The sequence below is a fragment of the Schistocerca americana genome, chromosome 5 (genome assembly GCF_021461395.2).
Source record: "Schistocerca americana isolate TAMUIC-IGC-003095 chromosome 5, iqSchAmer2.1, whole genome shotgun sequence".
NCBI classification, from domain to species: Eukaryota; Metazoa; Arthropoda; class Insecta; order Orthoptera; family Acrididae; genus Schistocerca; species Schistocerca americana.
In genome coordinates, this window is record NC_060123.1 from 412,706,414 (window position 1) to 412,728,874 (window position 22,461).

General features: G+C 41.8%; 1 protein-coding gene across 1 annotated transcript in view; it reads right to left on the reverse strand.

Moving 5' to 3' along the window:
* LOC124616406 (piggyBac transposable element-derived protein 4-like) overlaps positions 1-18,249 on the reverse strand; it is a 43,271-nt gene extending 25,022 nt beyond the window's left edge. The window contains exon 1 of the mRNA XM_047144710.1: positions 17,401-18,249. Coding sequence (XP_047000666.1) covers positions 17,401-18,249 — 849 coding nt within the window. The remainder of the gene's footprint in view (positions 1-17,400) is intronic.
* Between the last annotated feature and the right edge of the window lie 4,212 nt (positions 18,250-22,461).

Below are 22,461 nucleotides of genomic sequence, written 5' to 3' on the forward strand. Positions count from 1 at the left end.
GATGTTCCAGAGCAACAGAAAAGGATTCGACGGAGAAACGGCGACTTCCGACGTCCAAGCAGCCCAGAAATTATACCCCACGAGATAACTGTGTTCCCTGTGGAATCATACGCAAAAGAGCTGAACGCACACGTGCGAGTCGCTCGCGGTCAGGGGATTAAAACAAAAGTCAGCGGGAAACGACGTCATTCCTTAAATTTATTGCGGCTATGGCGCCCTCCCAGAAAAAGTGAAGCCAATTTATATTTCCTACATTTGTTCCCCACAAAAGAATTCCATGGCTAAAAATTGAATGTAGGCTACATATGAACAACATGTATCTAAAGGGCACGCACTGTTACACACTGCTGACAGAGCTCTGCAGGCAAAAAACGGTATTTGAAATTATTATTTTTGTGTATTCATAAACTCCTACCGGTTAATAATATTTATTTCTAAAAATTTATGTTTGTTAAGCTATCTACTTTTAACTCGTGTGTGTCACTGTCTCCACAAACTGTTATCGATGCAATTACTTTTCTTTATTTTCGGTATGAATAATGTAATAATTCCAGTTGAAAAGAAAGCAGGTGCTGAATGGCGTAGAAATCACCGAATAATCAGTTTAGAAAATCATGGTTGCGAAGTGCTGACACGAAATAATTGCGGAACAATGGGAAAAAATTTTTAGAATCCAGCTTGGGGGGAGATCAGTTTCACTTCAGAAGAAATATAGGAACACACGAAGCAGTACCGATCCTACGATATATCATAGAGAATCTGTTAGAGAAATGCAGTTTTAGAAATAGAAAAAGCTTTCGACGGTCTTGACTGGAATACACTCTTTCAGATTATGATTGTAGCAGTAGTAAATTACCGAGACGAAAGTACCAGTAGTAGTAGTAGCTTTATTCATCCGTAGATCTCTTCTTACAAGGACATAGGACATGCCAGAGTATTTACAAATTTAGATCAATTTAAAATAAGCTAATTCGTTTATACATATATTTACAGACTTCTAGTTAAAGACAATCATTAGATTTACTCCTGGTATACAAATCTTTTTTTACAAATAACTTATTAAATAATGTAATGCCACACTGTTCACTCGTATCTCAGTATCAGCCACTGCACACACTATACACACATTCTTTCATAACACTTCACTCACTACACACACACTGGTGACCTCTGGGTCATTTTCTGTACCACAACTTCCCATTTTATATCCTGAAAAACTGAGTCAGCATCCCTCCATAACGAGTGAGATGTTGAGCACAAAAAGAGGAAGAGGTGTTAGGATTGTGCTATGCACAGTTTGGGGGTAAGTATTTCTAGAAAGAAAAAAAGAAGGGAAAAAAATCATAAAGTGAAGGAGTTATGTGAAATGTTGGATATCTTATAATCATTATTATTATTTATTTGTATAACATTTTTTTTATCAAACCGTACTCTGTTTTAGCTAAGTAATCCTTCAATGTATAAAATGTATTGCGTAACAGGTATTTTTCAGCTGCTTTTTTAAATAAGTGTATTTTTGCAATTTCTTTAATCTCTTTTGGTAAATTATTGTACAGATTTATTCCTTGGGAGAAAATGTCGTTTTGAGTTTTATGTTTATTTTTTCTTGGTAAATGTTAGTTGAGTCTATCTATGCTCATGAACAGAGCTGTTTGTGCAGTAATTAGGAATGTTGTTTTTGATTTGTACAACTGACTGGGAAATGTATTCCCATGGAGCAGTTAAAATCACCAGTCTTTTGAACCGAACTTTACAATGAGCTCGACTGGCATTTTTGGTTATTATTATTAGGGCTCTTTTATGCAGTTTGAAAATTGTGTTCATATTTTTTGCATTTGTTCCCCAAAAGGGAATGCCATAGTTAAGAATTGGTGTACATATGAGTAACATGTAACTAAAAGACACTGCATGTTACACATTCGTGATAGGAGTCTAAGGTCATAACATGCTGATGACATTCTGTTTGCAACTACCTTTGTGTGTTCACACCGCTTCAACTGAGAATCAATGTTTATTCCTAGAAATTTTACATTTGTTACATGGTCTATAGAGGTGCCAACTACATTTAATTTAACTTTGTCATTTTTCCTCTTCAAATTGAGATTCATGGCATTAGTTTTCTTTATGTTCAATGTCAGTTTATTGCTTGTTGACTAATTATAAACTTCCTTGAGAGTTTAATTTCCTTTCTTGGCAAGGAGTTCTCTTGTTTTCTCAGTGACTATAACATTTCTATTATCAGCGAAAAGAGTTTTTTCTCCATGAATAACACTACTGGGAGAGTCATTGATGTATATCAGGAACAGTATTGGTCCTAATATGCTACCATGTGGAACCCCTTCATTAATGTATTTTGGTTCTGATAGATGATTTACTAAATGTTTGGATCTATTTGGAGTATGTGTTATCTCTACTCTTCGTACCCTCTCTGTTAGGTATGATCGAAGCCAGTCATTAGCTACCCCTCTTATTCCTAATGCTTGTAATTTATTTATTAGAATCTTGTGGTCGACTGTATCAAATGCCTTAGTAAGATCCAAAAATATGCCTGTGACACACTCATCTTTATCGAAAGCATCAAGTAGAACTTTTGTGAATTCTACTATGGCTGACTCCGTATATATGCCACTTCGGAAACCAAACTGTGATTCGCTTAAAAGATTGTATTTATTCAGGTAATTCATAAATCGGTCTTTCATAATTGCCTCTATTATTTTTGGCAATTGTGCAGTAGGAAAATGGGCCAGTAATTTTCTGTGTCTTCTGCGTTACCTTTCTTAAGCAAAGGTACAATTCTCGCCTCTTTTAACTGCTCTGGAAATGTCCCTGATGTGAAGGATTCATTTATTATATTTGTTAAGGGGCCTTGTATAATCTCTATGCATTGTTTCAGTACACATATTGGTACGTCATCTAAACCTACTGAGTCTTTATTTTTTAGTTTTTGAACAGTTTTATTGACTTCATTCCCTGTGGTTGGAAGTAACATCATTGTATTTAAGGCAACGTTATTTACAGGTTTTATATAGGTTTGCGGGAACGTTTGCAGTAACTTCTCTGCAATACTTGAAAAATGCTCGTTTACATGGTTTCCTACATGTTGTGGATCATTTATTACCTTATCCTTCACCATTAGCAGTATGTTATTCTACGTTTGGTTGCCTCCCCCCGTTTCCTTTTTTATAACATTAAATGACTTTTTGCAGGAATCAGCACCTTCCCATAGATCATTTGTATCTATGATAGAAATTTAAGAATTCTGGATCATTGCAAATCTTTTTCATGGAACTCAGGTTTGTTATCCATCTGCATTTGTGAGATGTTGATACAGACACGCATACTTTTGGAAATGACTTTTCAATGTTCAATTTAAACAATGTCGAGAATTTAGAGACTTTCATGTTCACATTGGTTTCCTTATAGACTTCATCCCAGCTTTGTTTTTCTAGTTCTTTTGAAAAATCTTTTATTTAGATTTCTGTAAGATGTCGTTTGTAGGCTTATAGTTTAGGTAATGGTTGAGTGCCTGGTTTTACTGTTGTTATTTGACAGAGATGGTCTGATAGTCCGAGATCTTTTAAAGCTACACCACATTCTTCCCTGTCCATATTTGTGGCCACGTGGTCAGTTACTGATGAAGTCGTTGTAGTGACTCTTGTTGCACTGTTGACCAATAGGGACATACCAAAACTATGAAGGATTTCTATGTAGGTGCTGCTGGATTCATTTATGATATTAGCGTTGATGTTAATGTCCACATGCAGAATTATGTTGACCTTCGTATTTGAGACTGTAACTAGAACTTCTGTTAACTTATTAAAAAATGTGTCCACACTATCACTGGGGGTCTATACACACACAAATTGATCAATTTCTTGGTAATATCAAGCCCTGTTAATTCAATAGCTGATATTTCAAAGTGTTTGTCTTCAGTTATTTTACTGAGGTCATGTCTTGATTTGAACTGTGTTCCTTTTCTGATGTAAATGCATGATTCTCCACCCCTTGAAGTAGTTCTGCATTAAGAGTTTGCCTTTTCATACAGTGATAATACTACATGTTTTATTTCTGTGTCTCTACACCAGTGCTCAGTAATACAAACTACTGTGCAGTTACCGAGCGAGGTGGCGCAGTGGTTAGACACTGGACTCGCATTCGGGAGGACGACGGTTCAATCCCGCGTCTGGCCATCCTGTTTTAGGTTTTCCGTGATTTCCCTAAATCGCTCCAGGCAAATGCCGGGATGGTTCCTTTGAAAGGGCACGGCCGACTTCCTTCCCCATCCTTCCCTAATCCGATGAGACCGATGACCTCGCTGTCTGGTCTCCTTCCCCAAACAACCCAACCCCCTACTGTGCAGTTCAAAGGTTGCAGCTCAACTTCAAATAGTTGTATTTAATTTTTTTTTTGGTTGCATGTTTTGATGGACGATTGTTAAGTCTGTAAAATGCCCCTTGTTACTCTTTCCTATTGTTTGTTTTCCTTTGTGACATCTGGTGTATGTAATATTTGAGGTGTTAAAAATCTGCCTTGTGAGTGATTGTTTCAGTATTTTTTAAAGTGCTGGAGATACTCTTTATGCAGGGAAACCTGTTGTCAGGATTTATCCTAAAAAAAGACCTACTTTTCCCACCTATGACAAAGGTATTTGACCATGTGTGGCCCGAGACCCACCCCTTATACTTTCATGTATCAGCTGCACCAGTCTTTCATTCCCAGTCATGTTTAGGTGTATGCCATGCATCGTGAAACCCCATCCGTTGATAGTACCGACAGGCACGAGAGGAACATTTTTAACTTGTACAGAAAGCAGTTGTGAGGGGTCGTAGGGCAAAAAGGTAAGCTGTGGTGGAGATTGGAGTGACACAGGGTTGCATCCTACCACCAATGTTACTCAGTTTGTACACTGAGTTAGTAGTAAAGCAATTTTCTAAAGGAATTCAAGTTCAGGGAGCAGAAATAAAAATTTTGGTGTTTGCTGATGGCATTGTAATTGTAGGTAGGGGGACACAAGATAAAGATGAACAAAAGCGAAACAAGAATAACGGAATGTAGTAGAATAAAATTAGGCGTTACTGGGGGAATTAGATCGGGGAAATGACATACTAAAAGGACTAGAAGAGTTTTACTATTTGGGCAGCAAAAAAGCAGATGATTGCCAAAGTAGAAAGGACATCAAATTCAGTCTGACAACAGGAAAATAAACGATTCTGAAGAAAAGAAATTTGTTAACATCAACTAAAATTTTGAGGTAAGGAATTTTTTTTTTTTTTTTTTTTTTTTTTTTTTTGGAGGTAATTGTTTTGAGCGTAGCCTTGTGCGGAAGTAAAACGTGGATGATATGCACGTCAGACAAGAAGAGAATAGCTCTTGATATGTGGTGCTGCGGAAGAATGTTGATGATTTGATTGATAGACTGGGTAACCAAAGAGGTAGTACTGAACGAAAGGTGGAAAAAAATTGTGGAATAACTGCTAAAAGAGGGGATCGGTTTTAGGACACATTCCTAGCCAAGAATTAAATTCAGTTCTGGACGAAAGTGTGTGTGTGGGTGTGTTTGTGAAGCGGGGCAGTTTATAATCAAGAGGCGTGCACAGGACAGAGCAGTATGGAAAGCTGCTCCAAACCAGTCTTTGGACTCAAGACCACAACAACAACAAATTGTTCAATATAACGTTGAATCCATATTGGGTAATTGTAAACTTACACTGTAACTCACAAGTATCCGAGTATACCCTTACAATGTCGCATAATGACAACAACAGTATTTAATCTCATCTGGAATTCATTTAATTCGCTTCTGACGTCGTAATACAGACAATGCGGAAAAAGAGTCCCAAGCGGAAATCGTCAATAAGGAATCACTTAAATGATACATTCGGAGGAAACAGAAAGTCGCGACGAAAACACCTCTGATAATTATTTTTTTTTCTTTTTTTGACGCTATAGCGGGTTAGGGTATAGTGACAATAGATTCTGAACTTCGGTGACAGTGGGGAGCGAAGGTCATTATTTTGTCAGGGATGGAGGGAAGCAAGGGACACTTCGTTGCGGTGGGGTGGACTCTTCCTTGGCTGAGCAGGCGAGGTGTGAGTGAACCATTGGTGGTTCCACAGCAGACATTTATTGTGACAGAAGACCCTTGAAACAAAGAATGTGTTTTAACTCGCTCAGTTCCTCGCAGCTGTGGAGCGGAGGAGTCGTAGTGTGCAGATTCCAGTGACTTCTGATATGACGATGGCTCATGTTGCAGCGGCGCGCCGGCGGCGCATTCTTCCGTTCAGTACAGTAACCGTGACTCACTGTGGCGGCGGCGCGGCCTTCTCCTTGCGAATTCGCTCGTTGCGTTATTAAGAAGCGGCTAAGGCGTGGCGTGGAGTGCTCCATTCCTAATCGAACCAGCGACTCTCAGGTTTGGCCTCCTCTAGCGGAGTTCATCAACCTCTAGGTTCACAGGTGACCCATTTGGTGAGGCCGCAGTCCCTTCGTCCTCACCAGCCAATACCACACGAACTTCTTTCTGTGTAACATCTGGTATGGCATCTTCTGCCCGGTACCGACATCTCCTTCTGTCTAACAGCGGAGCAGCTAAGTCGTTGTAGCGAACTATGACGTCTGCTGACTAACCATCGGTCCCTCCCTCCAGGCGACGTTTCTTCGTGTCTCCTTTCTCCTCTCGAAGGACTTCCTCAAAGGACCACCTCATGCCCATTTGTCAGAGGTATTATTCAGTGTTTTTGCCAATGTCGCGAAGTTCCTCAGGCAGCGATTGACTCTTCGGACGTTGATCTATGCTTCTAACGTTGGGCAGAAACGTGACCAACGTCGACACACATGCCGGATTTCCATTGTTTTTCATCTATACTGGCGCGGTAGGCCATTGTCCTGTCGTCCTCCTGCGCATCGCCAGATACGTTACTCACGTGAGTTCAGTATGCTTACAGTTCCTGGAGCACTGACCACTAATGTGCGATCTGCGCTGGCCGTTGTTCTCTTTGGAAGCATTGCCCGTCGGCTCGGTCGTTCATCTGCGCAAACTCCACTGGTCATAGGCCTTATCAGGTTGGGCAGAAACGTGACCAGTGTCCACATACGCGCCGCCTTTCCATGTTCAACTGTTCCCTCTTCCGAATATTTCGGCTTAGTGTGTCAGAGTCTCTAAAATATTCACTTAATCTATACTAAGTCTTTTCGTATTTTTCCGCTTGAGCAACCGTAAACAACGTATAGTAACTATACACCCTAGAACGCGTTTGAGGGACCCTGCGTGAACCCATATTTTCAACGTAAAACATTATCGGTATTCTTGCCGCGTCAGTTCTGGATAAAAACTTGAGCCTTCGACGATTACCTCCATCGTCATCGTCAGGAGCAATAGTCAGTTGCTCCTGACGATGACGATGGAGGTAATCGTCAAATGCTCGAGAACTGACGTGCCATGAATACCGAGAATGCTTTACATATAAGTGCTATCGCGAAAAACTTCGTTCCCACCCATACTTTCTGCTTACCTGATGATTCTCTGATTGCGCCATTTATTGATAGACGAGAACTGTTCGGTATCGTCCATGTTTCAAGTTTAATGTTCTGATTTAATATGCAAGAAATTTTCTCTACCTCTCAGTGTTGCCAGTAACTATAATTTTACCACAACTGTAGCGAACAATTTTTCTAATTTAATAGATCTAACCTAATGATGTGACCTCTAGGCTACTAAACCGGTTGTTATATCAATTATTTAAAAGAGCAGCCAATCGGTTATTATTCCAGATGATACACAAAAAGTACTGATTTAGACTTTTAAGAAAGGTTACTCACGATGACATTCATTTTAAATATACGTCATTATTTCAATGAATGTAATATTTTTGGAGGAATACGCGACTTTAAAACGTAATTTACCATTCATGATCCAAAATAACTAACATTTTCCAAAAACGCTTAGTTTACTTCTGTTTACTGACTACAACGGTTCCTACCTTTTTATCCTGGTTGTGTCAGAACGTATCAAAAGCGTGAATCTCTTCAAGACACCTGTTAGTTTCCTCCATAAGTTTTTGTCCTGTCCGGACGGAGTGCCTGCGCGGTTTGAGGCGCTATGTCACGGATTGCGCGGCCCCTCCCGCCGGAGGTTCGAGTCCTCCCTCCGGCATGGGTGTGTGTGTCGTTCTTAGCATAAAGTTAGTTTAAGTAGTGTGTATGTGTAGGAACCGATGGCCTCAGCAATCTGGTCCCTTAGGAATCGACAACTGACACACATTTGAACACTTCTTTTCTTGTCCTGGTCACAGCAGAACATGGTAAGGCGACTACTAGAGTCATTCATTAGGAGCACTGAAGTGATGCTCAGTCCCGCCACGTTCTGACTTTAAAAGTACAAAGGGTCTTGACGAGTATAGGTAATAAACAAAAATTTTGGAGGCCGTTGTTTGATAGCCTTTCTAGTAAGGTTAAATAAGCTCAAGGACTCTCTGTGGCAACAACATGGAAAATATGAACAAATTACCGACATTGATAATTCGTGTGCATAGAGATTGTCTCGCAGGTCACTCCTGAATCACCTTGCGAATTCTGAAGCAATGTAAGTGAAAACTCCGGAGAAAGATGGTTTTGTGCTAATACACTGGTGTCCAACATTAATGCAAAAAAACTGCTGTTTCACAATCTTGTGCCACGTTCACGATATAATCATACAAACTGTCAACAGGTGTCTGTACGATCGTGATCTGCACGGAAGATGGCATTCTGGTCAACGGGCAACACGCCAACGATGACGTCAGGGCACCTATCAAACGAGACAGTGTTTGTCGGTGAATCGGCAAGGTGTAACTGCTGTCAGATATCGTGACGAGATCTTGGGACCGCATGTGGGGTTGTTGCGTTGTGCTGTGGGCCCAGACGTCGTATTGATGGACGATAATGCTCGACGATAATGCTCGACCCCATAGAGCACAGGTGATTGATGTTTTTTGGAAGATATTTCACGTATGATGTGGCCTGCTCGCTCTCCGGATTTGAATTCCATAGGGCACGTGTGGGATGCACTAGGGAGACGGATTGCATCACGTCAGCATCCAGTAACCACTCTCCAAGACTTGCGATCAGCTCTGCAGGAGGGATGGGCGTTATTGCCTCGATATGAGACTGATGACATCATTCACAGCATGCCTCGTCGTAGCCGCGCCTATATTGCTGCCAGAGGTGGTCACACCGCGTACCGAGCGCATTAACCAGTTGCTAGAATGTGTGTGCAAATCAGTTAAGTGAGAAAAACGAAGAACATTTTTGTCTGCCCGTATGCATGATGTAGTTGTTTACTTTTGTTTTCTTTACATTGTTTCTACTTTACCATCACCTGTTTACACTTCTTTGTGGCAGAATAAACGCAACATTGCAAAACTTCCGTTTGTTGCTAAATTTTTGGACTTCAGCATATAAGAAAATATTGATTAAGAAATCTGTTCAAAACACTGCAATGAAATACAACGCGTTGTGTTCCTTCATATAGCGAGACATGGGAACAGGTAATGCACCATGGAACGTTGTAGAACGTGATGCTTTTTGCTGTCGATGTGTTATGACATGCGGATGCGTAATGTTCCATGCACGTTATGACCGGAAAATGTGTCAACAAGGGAGGTTCACCGCTCAGTCCTATTATGCCACTGTACTCCTTCGCTATGTGCGTCTCTTGAGGAGTACATTCAGCCCTGACTTAATTTTCATGGATGAGAATGCGCGCCCGAATCGAACAGCGTAGTTGAAGTAACTCTTGGAACGAGAGGATATACGGTGAGTGGACTAGACCACCCGTTCCCCCGAATCACACAGTGGGGTGCGTTGGGGTACGGGGATCAACGGTCATCCACCATTTACCAACCGCACTGGTGGAGGAATGGAGCACTCTACCACGAAATTCCTTACGAACCTGGCGGCCAGCATGGGAACCGGCTGGAGAACATGCATCGCCATCGGTGGTGATCACACACACACACACACACACACACACACACACACACACACACACACACACACACTACAAAATAGTGTCATAAATCGCTGTGTCTTCAGTGTCATTATTTTCTTTGAATAAAACTGTTATTTCTTATGTGTCACTGCGTATTTCTTTCAGTTACGTCCTGTATTACACTGCAGTAGTTCTTTCTGTGTAAGATCCAAGTTACACTACTAGCCATTAAAATTGCTACACGAAAAAGAAATGCAGATGATAAATTGGTATTCATTGACAAATATATTATACTAGAACTGTCATGTGATTACATTTTCACGCAGTATAGATGCATAGATCCTGAGAAATCAGTACCCACAACGACGACCTCTGGCCGTAATAACGGCCTTGATACACCTGGTCGTTGACTAAAACAGAGCTTGGATGGCGGGTACAAGTACAGCTGCCATGCAGCTTCGACCCGATATCACTGTTCATCAAGAGTAGTGACTGGCGTATACTGACGGCCAGTTGCTCGGCCACCATTGACCAGACGTTTTCAGTTGGTGAGAGATCCGGAGAGTGTGCTGGCGAGGGCAGCAGTCGAACATTTCATGTATCCAGAAAGGCCCGTACAGGACCTGCAACATGCGATCGTGCATCATCCTGCTGAAATGTAGGTTTTCGCAGGGATCAAATGAAGGGTAGAGTCGCGGATCGTAACGTGGACTGTTCAAAGTGCCATCAGTGCGAACAAGAGGTGACCGAGACGTGTAACCAATGGCACACCATACCATCACGCCGCGTGATACGCCAGTATAGCGATGACGAATACACGCCTCCAATGTGCGTTCACCGCGATGTCGCCAAAGACGGATGCGACCATCATGATGCTGTAAACAGAACCTGACGTTTTGCCATTCGTGCACCCAGGTTCGTCGTTGAGTACACCATCGCAGGCGCTCTTGTCTGTCAAGGGTTACCACAGCCATGGTCTCCGAGCTGATAGTCCATGCTGCTGCAAACGTCGTCGAACTGTTCGTGCAAGTGGTTGTTGTCTTGCAAACGTCCCCATCTGTTGACTCAGGGATCGAGACGTGGCTCCACGATCCGTTACAGCCATGCGGATAAGATGCCAGTCATCTCGACTGCTAGTGATACGAGGCCGTTTGGATCCAGCACGGCGTTCCGTATTACGCACCTGAACACACCGATTCCATATTCTGCTAACAGTCATTGGATCTCGACTAATGCGAGCAGCAATGTCGCGATACGATAAACCGTAATCACGATAGGCTACAGTCCGATCTGTATCAATGTCGGAAACGTGATGGTACGCATTTCTCCTCCTTACACGAGGCATCACAACAACGTTTCACCCGGCAAAGCCGGTCAACTGCTGTTTGTGTATGAGAAATCTGTTGGAAATTTTCCTCATGTCAGCACGTTGTAGGTGTCGCCACCGGCGCCAACATTGTGTGAATTCTCTGAAAATCTAATCATTAGCATATCACAGCATCTTCTTCCTGTCGGTTAAATTTCGCACCTCATCTTCGTGGTGTAGCAATTTTATTGGCCAGTAGTGTACTTCGTACTATGTCACTTGGCACTGACAAATCATGCGAAAGTTACTTTCGTATTTAAGTATGATCACCACTACATCATTTAATAATAACAATATTATGAAATGGATAGTTGCTATTCATCATATAGCGGAGGTGCTGAATTTCTGATATTCACAACAAAAAGACTGTCAGAAAGTTAGCAACTGATACACACGTGGCCACAGTCTCTGGCTAATGAGGTCAGCTAAGTTCAACGACTCAGCATCTGCGTTTTATGGAGAGTAGCAACTATCCCTTTCATAATATTGTTGCATTCCATCCTGGATTTTTCATCGTTTAATGTAATAATAACAGTTTTAAAATCTATTTTTTATTATTTAAATTCTTTAAGTTACAGCAGAATCATATACGAGTAGCAAATGTATTAAGTTTCACTATGATTTAATGGCACGTTCGGTATCTACCAGCGGCTGGTAATCAGGTTTCTGTGAATTTTTATGCCTTCCACGAGTGTCTATAAATCTACTGTCGGTACAGAAACCGTATATCACAGGAATATGAAGACATACACCGTGCTAGCAGGTGTTATGGAATGTACAGCAGCCACTGCGTGTCCGTGGAACAGGAAGCAATATTTAGGGGTGCACAGTAGCAGTTAAGAGTAGGAGAAGGCTGAAGTAATGACACTCGTTATTGTACAAGTAATTTACTTAAAACAGTAGCTACTGCATCAAGTTACTGGTTATTATTTGTGTAGCAACTACCACTTTTTGAGAAAGAAAAATGAAATAGTCTAATGTTCTCTTATACTAATAAGATCTTTACTTTTTGACATGTGAAGATATATTTCATTATTTCGTTTCCTATTCCACTCTTTACCAGCTGTAATGTTTTACTCGTTACTACAGTTTTCATTTACAACAAGAGAGCTCTATAGCAGATTATTCAAGACAGCGGCGTGGGCAGCAGAAATACTATTTGAAAAGGTATCTAAATAAGTACATCGAAGGAAGCGTTCACACAATATGCGACAAATGGCCCACATACATATGAATACACGGTAGAAAACTTTCTCTCAGACATTTCACTTTCGTTAAGAGTATACTTTGCAGTTTTCCACTGAAAATTCACTTTTACCCTTCAGGGACGGTTAGGAACCGAGCTGAGGTTATGACAAGAAATATGTTATCATTTCAGTTTCAGATTTACATCAGCGTTGTTACAGATGAAGAGCACTGTCGGTCGGAGAGGTAGCTTGTTTAGGAAAATAACATTCTGAACTTCGCGTCAGGGGATTTAAGGAACTCATATAAGTGCTAAGAAAAGACAGCCGGATGAGGACTTTAAGTCAGATGACCTTCTTCAGTTACAGATAACTGTGATCACTGCTTTAAACGTTATCATATCCCTTGGCCATATGAAAGCCCACAGCACAATACTCCCCTTAGAGGGTATAAGTACATTGCTTCCACTAGAACTTAATTCACTTACGTCAAATATAGATCCAAGTGGGAATTGTGGTGCATCTGCCGGCAAACGCCTTACGTAGAATAAATCGAAGCCAGAAATCTCTAGCAGTACGCTGAGGGGTATTTTTAGATATTGTTTGTTCTGAGTCGAATATTGTACGGGAAATTTTGCTTATTTTGTGCATTTCATGAGGGTGAAGGTGGATGCAACGTGTCTGCAAGGCAGGGGAGATTGGCCCCTGGGTTCCAGCGCATGGAGACACCTGCTCATAGGGATAGTTACTCTATGAAAACGCCGCCCCATCTCGGAGATTCACTGCGGACCACAGAACCTCGCCATGAGAGACGATGGTCAAGGCAGACTCACAGAAGACAGAGCTAAATGACAAAAGTATTTATGTATTGTAAGCTTTGTTAATACTTTACTGTAGAAAAATCTAATACGGAATGTAATAACGGAGTAAAATACATACACAATAAAGAAGGAGCACGACAATTTATCTTTTAGTGACTGGTGTTTGAGATTTCCACCTGGCATGGAATTGGTACCTTCGAGAACGGTGTCTACTGCCTCAAGATACAGCAACACGGTGCAGTAAAACCGTTGACAGAGGTAAGTAACGGCGATCTCCACCTCCATATGACTCCTGAACACGGATGTCGCCTTACGTTCCAGTTCATATGAAACAGTGTTTCAAAAAGACTCAGATACAAAACATCGTTGTCCTGTCAGGAAGACACGAGATTTCACCGCATAGTAGGCTATTAAATTCCATAATATTTTTATGAAATTACAGAACGTAAAAAAATGATGCAGTAGAGAAAGCATAAAATAAAAATTTAAGACGTACTTACGTACAAAACATAAAAATTTGGGTATAAAGAAACAGAAGCAACTTCATTTTGCAGAAACAATAAAAAAAACACACACTAACTTGATGTAACGTTTGCTACGAAAATACGTGATGTGAGGGGATACTACACGTAAATTGCATTACTCTCTTGCATAATCCACTCTTCTACCTGTGTGTTCGCAATCCAAATCTTGTTATAAAATATCGGAACAGAAATATGACACGTCAAATCAATATCAGCAATACGTTCGTCACTGGACAAAACGTAATGTTTATTTGCAGGTATTAGGGAAGGGCTTCCATCCAGAATTAGTGGCATCTACCTAGCCATCCTCACCCACCCACGCGCTTCCCCCCCCCCCTCTCCCCACACACACACACGCGCGCGCGCGCGCGTATTCATTTGGAGAATTTTTCTAATTGTGATCTCAATCTTTTTCCCAAATGTATTCGAGGAGAATACCAGTTTTTTTCTTGCTGCGATGTATATCGTGCCTTTCGTGGTCATCATCAGGATTTGTAAATGATGTAAATTCTTACGCTTTTGTTTATTATTAATATTGTTGTAATTACTATTTTTATCCTGTTAGTTTGACACTCAAAGTTCGTTGTTCTATGTAGGGTGAAATACAGAGTAATTCGCTAAACTATTCACCTCAGACATATCCTGAAAAGTTAGCGAAATCGTAGGTCTGTTGTCAAGAAGATTAAGTGAGAAAAAGTTCTCTCTTAATGATATATAGTTTCCTATCATATGTTAATTTCGCGGTAACTGGTATCAGCTTCAGTTGTTCAAACTGAATTATAGTGATTTCTGTTGCTGGTATCACAGTGCTAAAAGAGACGCATTCAACGTCGTTTCACTCCTCAAAATATATTTGGATTATTTCGGATAAATTACAGTATTTATAGCCGTGGATTTATCTGTTTTGAACATGGAGTTGACTACTGTGTTATGCAGAGATTCGTGTTACCTTCCGTCAGGGTCATGGGGCGCACCAGCTTGATCCAGCTGAGGGAGTCTACTAACAAAAGAAGAATGGTCGAGGAAAGATTAATGTAAAACTAACACTACTCTCATATGGCTACAAGCTGTTAGTTAGGTTAGCGGTTTAAATAATTAAAGATTATGTACTCTTTATTATAAGACTTATATACTGCAAAGAAATGTGTTTTGGAAATCCATTCAAATAAACTTGAGTGGGGTAGGACTTAAAACGGCCGACTTGGAGCAGGAGAGGCACCATAGGACATTTTAATTTCCACTGTCTATGCGTTTACAAATAAATTCATGAAACTTTGCCAGCAAAACCAGGAAGGATTCAGGATTCACACTAATAGCAGTGGAAATTCAAAAACATAACAATTTTTTTTTTTACGTGTGAAATTTAATAATTTTTTCACTTACTATTGGCTGCATTTGTTGCTATAGGTACATTTTCCTTCATAAGTAAGAGAGATTATTCCATGAATTTTCCACTACTTATTGAACACGAACTCCTTAAAGCAAAACTCTAGAATTTTCCAAATATATTAAAAACTGTGGCAAAAATTGAGATAAGTAAATATAAAATTTGAGTTTTTTTTTCTAAACATGAAGTTTAAAATGTAACAGGTCTTTCATTCCTTCATAAATTAAATAAGTTCTTCTTTATTGTGAAGAATTTTAACAGTTGCTGCTGCAGCCATGTTTAAAATCTTGAATTAAATAAGTTGTAGAGTTTCATACACCTGTAAGTATGGTCTGTATGGTGTGCAAAGTTCATGGAAGAATCTGTCTTACTTATTAAGCAAAGTGTACCTATAGCACCAAATGCAGTTAATAGTAAGTGAAAAAAGATGAAATTTCACATAAAAAAAAATTATTTTGTTATGTTTTTGAACTTCCACTGCTGTGAGTGAGAAACCTGAGTCCTTCCTTTTAATGTTGACAAAGTTTTATGAATTTATTGTTGAAAGTATACACAGTGGAAATTAAAATCTCCTGTGGTGCCTCTCGTGCTCCAAGTCGGCCCGTTTGACGTCCTACACCCTTAAGCAGATATTTTCGATAATACGGATAAGACACAGAAACTACTATGTGAATGCTATTATGAATCTTGTTCCTGTGTGACTTGTTCACTCGGCTTTGTGGTTTGTCTACGAGACTGCAAAAAGAAATCAGCACTGCGATCCTACTGTATGAAACATTACTTGTCTGTCAGTTCCTGACGAGTTAGCCAAGATTTGGGAAACCTACTAGTGGTTTTAACTGGGTGAGTGAGACTTTGCTATGGGAAAAAACTTGCAAATCATTGCTCACAAGTGATCTGCATTGTCTACCATTGAATTATTTTGTATGTACGCGATTTTATTTACATCGGTTGATGCGGTAACTCTTTGATGCACAGATTTTATGTTTAATTAATTTTTTAATAAAACATGCATTTTCTATGTCTGGTGGGGTTGCTAATAAAGGAAAACATGAATTAAAATTTTTTATTGTATTGATTTTGGTTTTAGATGGTGGTATATATAATATACCACCATGCCACTTAGGGCCGTACCTAAAGTTTTTGAGATATCTTGGTTTGTGCTTGTAACTCACCTTTAAATTCTACTCTAAGCAGTAATAATTAGTATAATTAATGTAAAATAATTTTATTTCTGGCAATTGGTCATTTACAATACAAAATCAAATTACAAACCTTACAAATAAAATATGTTTCTTATTCCTTTTTGTGAAAATCTTGAAAGCACCTTTTTGTTTTGCTAAGGCACAAAGGCACTTTGCATTCAGCGCACATCCAGAAAGTGCGCACTTGCTTCTTTTTTGTACTGCATTTCGCACAACGTCTGGCGGTAGTACGCTCTGGCTGGTGGGATGAATTGTCGAGACGCTGGCGTGAGGAAACATATGGCTTGTTTTTCTTTACGTGGACTTGACTCTCATGAAGTCTAGATGGCCTCAATGGTGTTTTCTGGGTTACTAAGCTTTGCAGGATACTCATCCTGAAGACTTTGGCAGTCATTTTTTCTCTATCGCCTAGTTCCTTCCAAATTATATAGCTGTTGACGATACTGACATCAAGCAGGTGAAAGAATATTCGGTGCCACCACTTTTTACTTCTCCGGCTTATTTCATATGATTTTTTCAGTTGGTCGAACTTGTCGACATTGTTCATGTGTGCATTGTAATCCATCACTGCTTGAGGACAAGGTAGCTCTATGCGTGAACCATCTCTTTCACGGCGAGTCACTGTAGTAACTTCAGGACTGTGAAAATTTGAAAGGAGATGAACAGCTCTCTTATCTTTCCACTTCAAGTAGAGGATGCCACAGTTGCTGACCCTCCAGTCAAATTCACCTCTGCTTAATTCTTTGTCTGTTTTTAATTTGGGTAAATGTTTCCTTGTTGGTTGAACTGTCCCACAGGCATATATGTTTCTCTGCTGTAAACCAGCCAACAAGTTATAGCTATTGAAATAGTTGTCGAAATAAAGATAATGGCCTTTATTTACGAGTTCAGAGGACAAACTCAGCACTACATGCTCCCCAAGGCCTGTTTGCACTGTGTCACCTACTTTTCCGGTGTAAATATCAAATTTCAAGTTGTAAGAGGTCTTGTCACACAGCATCCACACTTTGTAACCACGCTTTATGGGTTTATCTCTCATGTATTGTTTCATACTGTTGCGGCCTTTGAATTTGATCATTGACTCATCAATTGCTAGGTGTTTGCTGGGTTGGTAACACTTGGAAAAAGATTCAGATAGTATCTTGATCACTGGTCGCAGCTTGTACAGTTTGTCATAACCTGGGTGTCCTTTTTCTGGATGCAATGTGTTATCATTCAGATGAATGTTCCTCAGTAACCATCCAAACCGATTTACTGCCATCAGAGATGCAATATAACGATCATGAAGTTCTGGGGCACTAGACCAGTAGTCTCTGTATGCTGGCATACGCTTTATACCCATCAAAATGTTGATTCCCAGGAAAGTTCGTATTTCATTGTCAGTTGTTGGAGTGAAAGACTTGCCAGATTGCGTCGCATATAAATTTGTTTGGAAAACGATTAGCTCAACTAGCTCTTTTGGAAATATTTTTTCGAATATATCGATAGGTTCTGGATCATCAATGTCCCTAATAAAAGCACTTGGTCCTGATTCACTGTCGAACTGCATTCCTGAGGTAGCATTGAATTGTTGTCCCCAAGTTGGCGCTGTGTCAGCAGCGCGTTTTGGCGGAGTGGACTCACTTTCTTCCTCGCTCTCTGAAACTTCGCCTTCAGACGACACAATAGCCTCCGCAACAATGCTTGCTTCATAATCAGATTCGTCATCTGTGGTGTCAACAGTGGAATCCTCGTCTGATGGAATTTCACACAATAATCGTTCGATTTCTTCATCTCGTAAGCCTCTTCTTGACATTTTCATTTTCAAACAACAGCCTGAATCCAAGTAAAGAATACGTAAGCAAAACAAAATGGAGAAAGAGCTAAAATAAGTCACAACACAATTAAAAACTAAACTTTGTAGCGGAGGATTTCGAATTTTATACTAGGAAACGAAATGCAATAGAATACTGCTACATGCACGGTGGTACAAATAATATACCACCAAAATAAATTGTATATAAATAACGGAAGATTGTGCATATGAATGTATACATGGGTTCATACCGTAGCTGTGACGTCCAAGATATGGAAAAAACACAGGCGCAACAAGAAATTCGTTATAAACCACTATTCACACGCAAAAACCATGCACAACTCAGCACGCAGCTTTCACAGTTGTAATCTATGCAATTCTTGGCGGGAACTGATTCCTTATAGGCAGTGAGTGCCATCTGTCTGATAAGTAGAGAACTAGGTGAGCATATTAGAGTGGTGGTCGTGCAGTTAAACCACTGTGCAAAGAGCCAAGAAAATTTTCAAAAGGTGGTATACTATGTATACCACCGTGCTCCAAAGAGGTAAGCATTTACACTCCTGGAAATGGAAAAAAGAACACATTGACACCGGTGTGTCAGACCCACCATATTTGCTCCGGACACTGCGAGAGGGCTGTACAAGCAATGATCACGCGCACGGCACAGCGGACACACCAGGAACCGCGGTGTTGGCCGTCGAATGGCGCTAGCTGCGCAGCATTTGTGCACCGCCGCCGTCAGTGTCAGTCAGTTTGCCGTGGCATACGGAGCTCCATCGCAGTCTTTAACACTGGTAGCATGCCGCGACAGCGTGGACGTGAACCGTATGTGCAGTTGACGGACTTTGAGCGAGGGCGTATAGTGGGCATGCGGGAGGCCGGGTGGACGTACCGCCGAATTGCTCAACACGTGGGGCGTGAGGTCTCCACAGTACATCGATGTTGTCGCCAGTGGTCGGCGGAAGGTGCACGTGCCCGTCGACCTGGGACCGGACCGCAGCGACGCACGGATGCACGCCAAGACCGTAGGATCCTACGCAGTGCCGTAGGGGACCGCACCGCCACTTCCCAGCAAATTAGGGACACTGTTGCTCCTGGGGTATCGGCGAGGACCATTCACAACCGTCTCCATGAAGCTGGGCTACGGTCCCACACACCGTTAGGCCGTCTTCCGCTCACGCCCCAACATCGTGCAGCCCGCCTCCAGTGGTGTCGCGACAGGCGTGAATGGAGGGACGAATGGAGACGTGTCGTCTTCAGCGATGAGAGTCTCCTCTGCCTTGGTGCCAATGATGGTCGTATGCGTGTTTGGCGCCGTGCAGGTGAGCGCCACAATCAGGACTGCGTACGACCGAGGCACACAGGGCCAACACCCGGCATCATGGTGTGGGGAGCGATCTCCTACACTGGCCGTACACCACTGGTGATCGTCGAGGGGACACTGAATAGTGCACGGTACATCCAAACCGTCATCGAACCCATCGTTCTACCATTCCTAGACCGGCAAGCGAACTTGCTGTTCCAACAGGACAATGCACGTCCGCATGTATCCCGTGCCACCCAACGTGCTCTAGAAGGTGTAAGTCAACTACCCTGGCCAGCAAGATCTCCGGATCTGTCCCCCATTGAGCGTGTTTGGGACTGGATGAAGCGTCGTCTCACGCGGTCTGCACGTCCAGCACGAACGCTGGTCCAACTGAGGCGCCAGGTGGAAATGGCATGGCAAGCCGTTCCACAGGACTACATCCAGCATCTCTACGATCGTCTCCATGGGAGAATAGCAGCCTGCGTTGCTGCGAAAGGTGGATATACACTGTACTAGTGCCGACATTGTGCATGCTCTGTTGCCTGTGTCTATGTGCCTGTGGTTCTGTCAGTGTGATCATGTGATGTATCTGACCCCAGGAATGTGTCAATAAAGTTTCCCCTTCCTGGGACAATGAATTCACGGTGTTCTTATTTCAATTTCCAGGAGTGTAGTTTCTTTTACGGAGGCGTATGTCCATGTCTCAGTTACCACATATATTGAAATTAAAGTCGCTCACAGTCTGGAGTGGTTTTACCATAAGTCGCGATTAACGCACGTACAGAAGTTGGACAGAAACATCGCGAAAAATGCGTGGTTGAACATAAAAGCCGATGCTAGCTGTGCCTCCAGGTTTAGCTACTATATTTGACCTGTGAAATGTCCTCATTACTCTGCAGGCGCCAGTCACTGTTAGAACAGTATTCTGTGTAGTTGTGAGTGCATTGTGTCGGAGACAATTGAATTCGAAATGGACAAATTGGAATGTCGTATTTGCGGACCTTATGAGTACCAAAGACATACTAAGGGAACCACATAACCAGGGAGCTGCAATGCGAGCTGGCTTTCCAAATTAGCTATTCTAATACACATAACGGGACAACGTGCTACCGAAACCGTAAAACGTGCACTAACAAAGAGAGGAAGTCGTTCGGTAGAATGAGTCTTATTTCATATTGTGTCTAATTTCTGACCGAGTTTTCGTATCTAAAATGAAACACAGCGGAGGTAAGGTGGTGATTTGGGCAACCATATAATGGTATTCCATAGGCCCAATGGTTATTCTGAAAGGTTACACTAATGCCAAGCATCATGTGCCTACTTTTCCTGATTTGGGCCGCTTTTCACAACTTCTCATAGTCCAATACTATTTTTGTGAACAAGTTGATGAATTATCGCATCTCCCCTAGCCAACGCAGGCACCACATGTCAATATCATTGAGCGTTTGTGGTGCGCTTTGGAGAGACGTGTGGGCGGCCGCTATCCGCCTCACTCATCGATGCCTGGGCTTCCCACTATTCTGCAGGAAGAATGGTGTAAGATTCCCTCAAAAACCATAGAGGACCTGCATTTTTCCATTCCGAGACCTTTGGAAGTTTTCTGAATGCCGATAGACTTCCTACACCGCATTAGGCTTGATAACGTGTTGTGCTTCCACATTTTCGTACACCCCCTCTTTTGTAAACCCTCGTCGCCAGTTTTGTTAAGGCCTCGTCGCTACTGCTGTGGAGGCCAATTTGGCACTGTTGTTACGGTACGCCGTGTTTTTGAGTTTGTGAGACGGCTTGTAGTGCAGTACACCACTAGTGGTAGAGCAGTAGGTTTTCAGGTGCAATTTTGATATCAAGTTGATACGCAAATAAATTCAATAGATCAGTAGATCAACTAGTCATCCCCTGACTACGCCCACTCCCACCCCGACCAATTTAATCTCCACCCTCACCCCTGTATGACGTCGCATGTTTTTTTCTACCTGCATTTTGGCCCCAGGCGCCCCCATCTCAACCCTCCCACTCCACCACCTACACTACTGACAGGAATTTCGAATTTTGGCGTGAATTTTTTCGTCCCAGGGCAGTGCTGACAACGCACCCCACCCTCCACTCAGGAAATGGAAGGAAATTAAAATTGGTGGTACCCCTTCCGCGACTCAAATCCTGGTCCTCCTCGATGGAAAGCCCAAGTGCAATCCCCAACACAATTATACCACCAGAGGTGCTTCGAAGTGGCGGTAAATTAAAATTGGCGTACCGTTACTGAGACTCGGAACTTGGTTCTCGTGGATGGAAAGCCCAAGTGCACCCCCGCCCTCTTCCTCAACCCCATCACATGGAAACTACCCAGATACAGGAGTGGAAGGTTAGGTTAGTGTACTTATTTATTTTGGTCAGGAAACTACGGCGAAGATCGGTCCTAAGAATGTAATTAATCATAAAGTTCAGGCCTAATTACACAACTATATGTGTGTGGCGCTACACGAGGATGGCATAGAAGCGCAATGAAACTACAAAAACTGACAATGCTATGCAACTAGTATTATCAAGCTGAGAAAAAATTTCGCAATACCACTCCCAACTAGTGGCAGACACACTCAAACTCTACCCTTCAACTACAAGATGGCGGGGAAAAGGCTGGTGTTTAAGGTGCTACCTTTATTCTATTTGGTGGGAAAAACGTTCAATTGACGAGATGCTGGTGTTGGACAGAGAGGAGTTTAATAAGTGTATTACCTGTAAGCTTACAGCTGAGCCCAGTGTTTATAGTAGTTTAATGTCAGAGTTCGCTACAGATGCCTGCTCAAAAATACCCTGCAGCCCAGATAATCGAAGACAATGCACACTACCCCAACTGATGGAAAAGAAAGTGTCACAGTTCCAATTACAATTCGAAATTGTCGTGAAAAAAG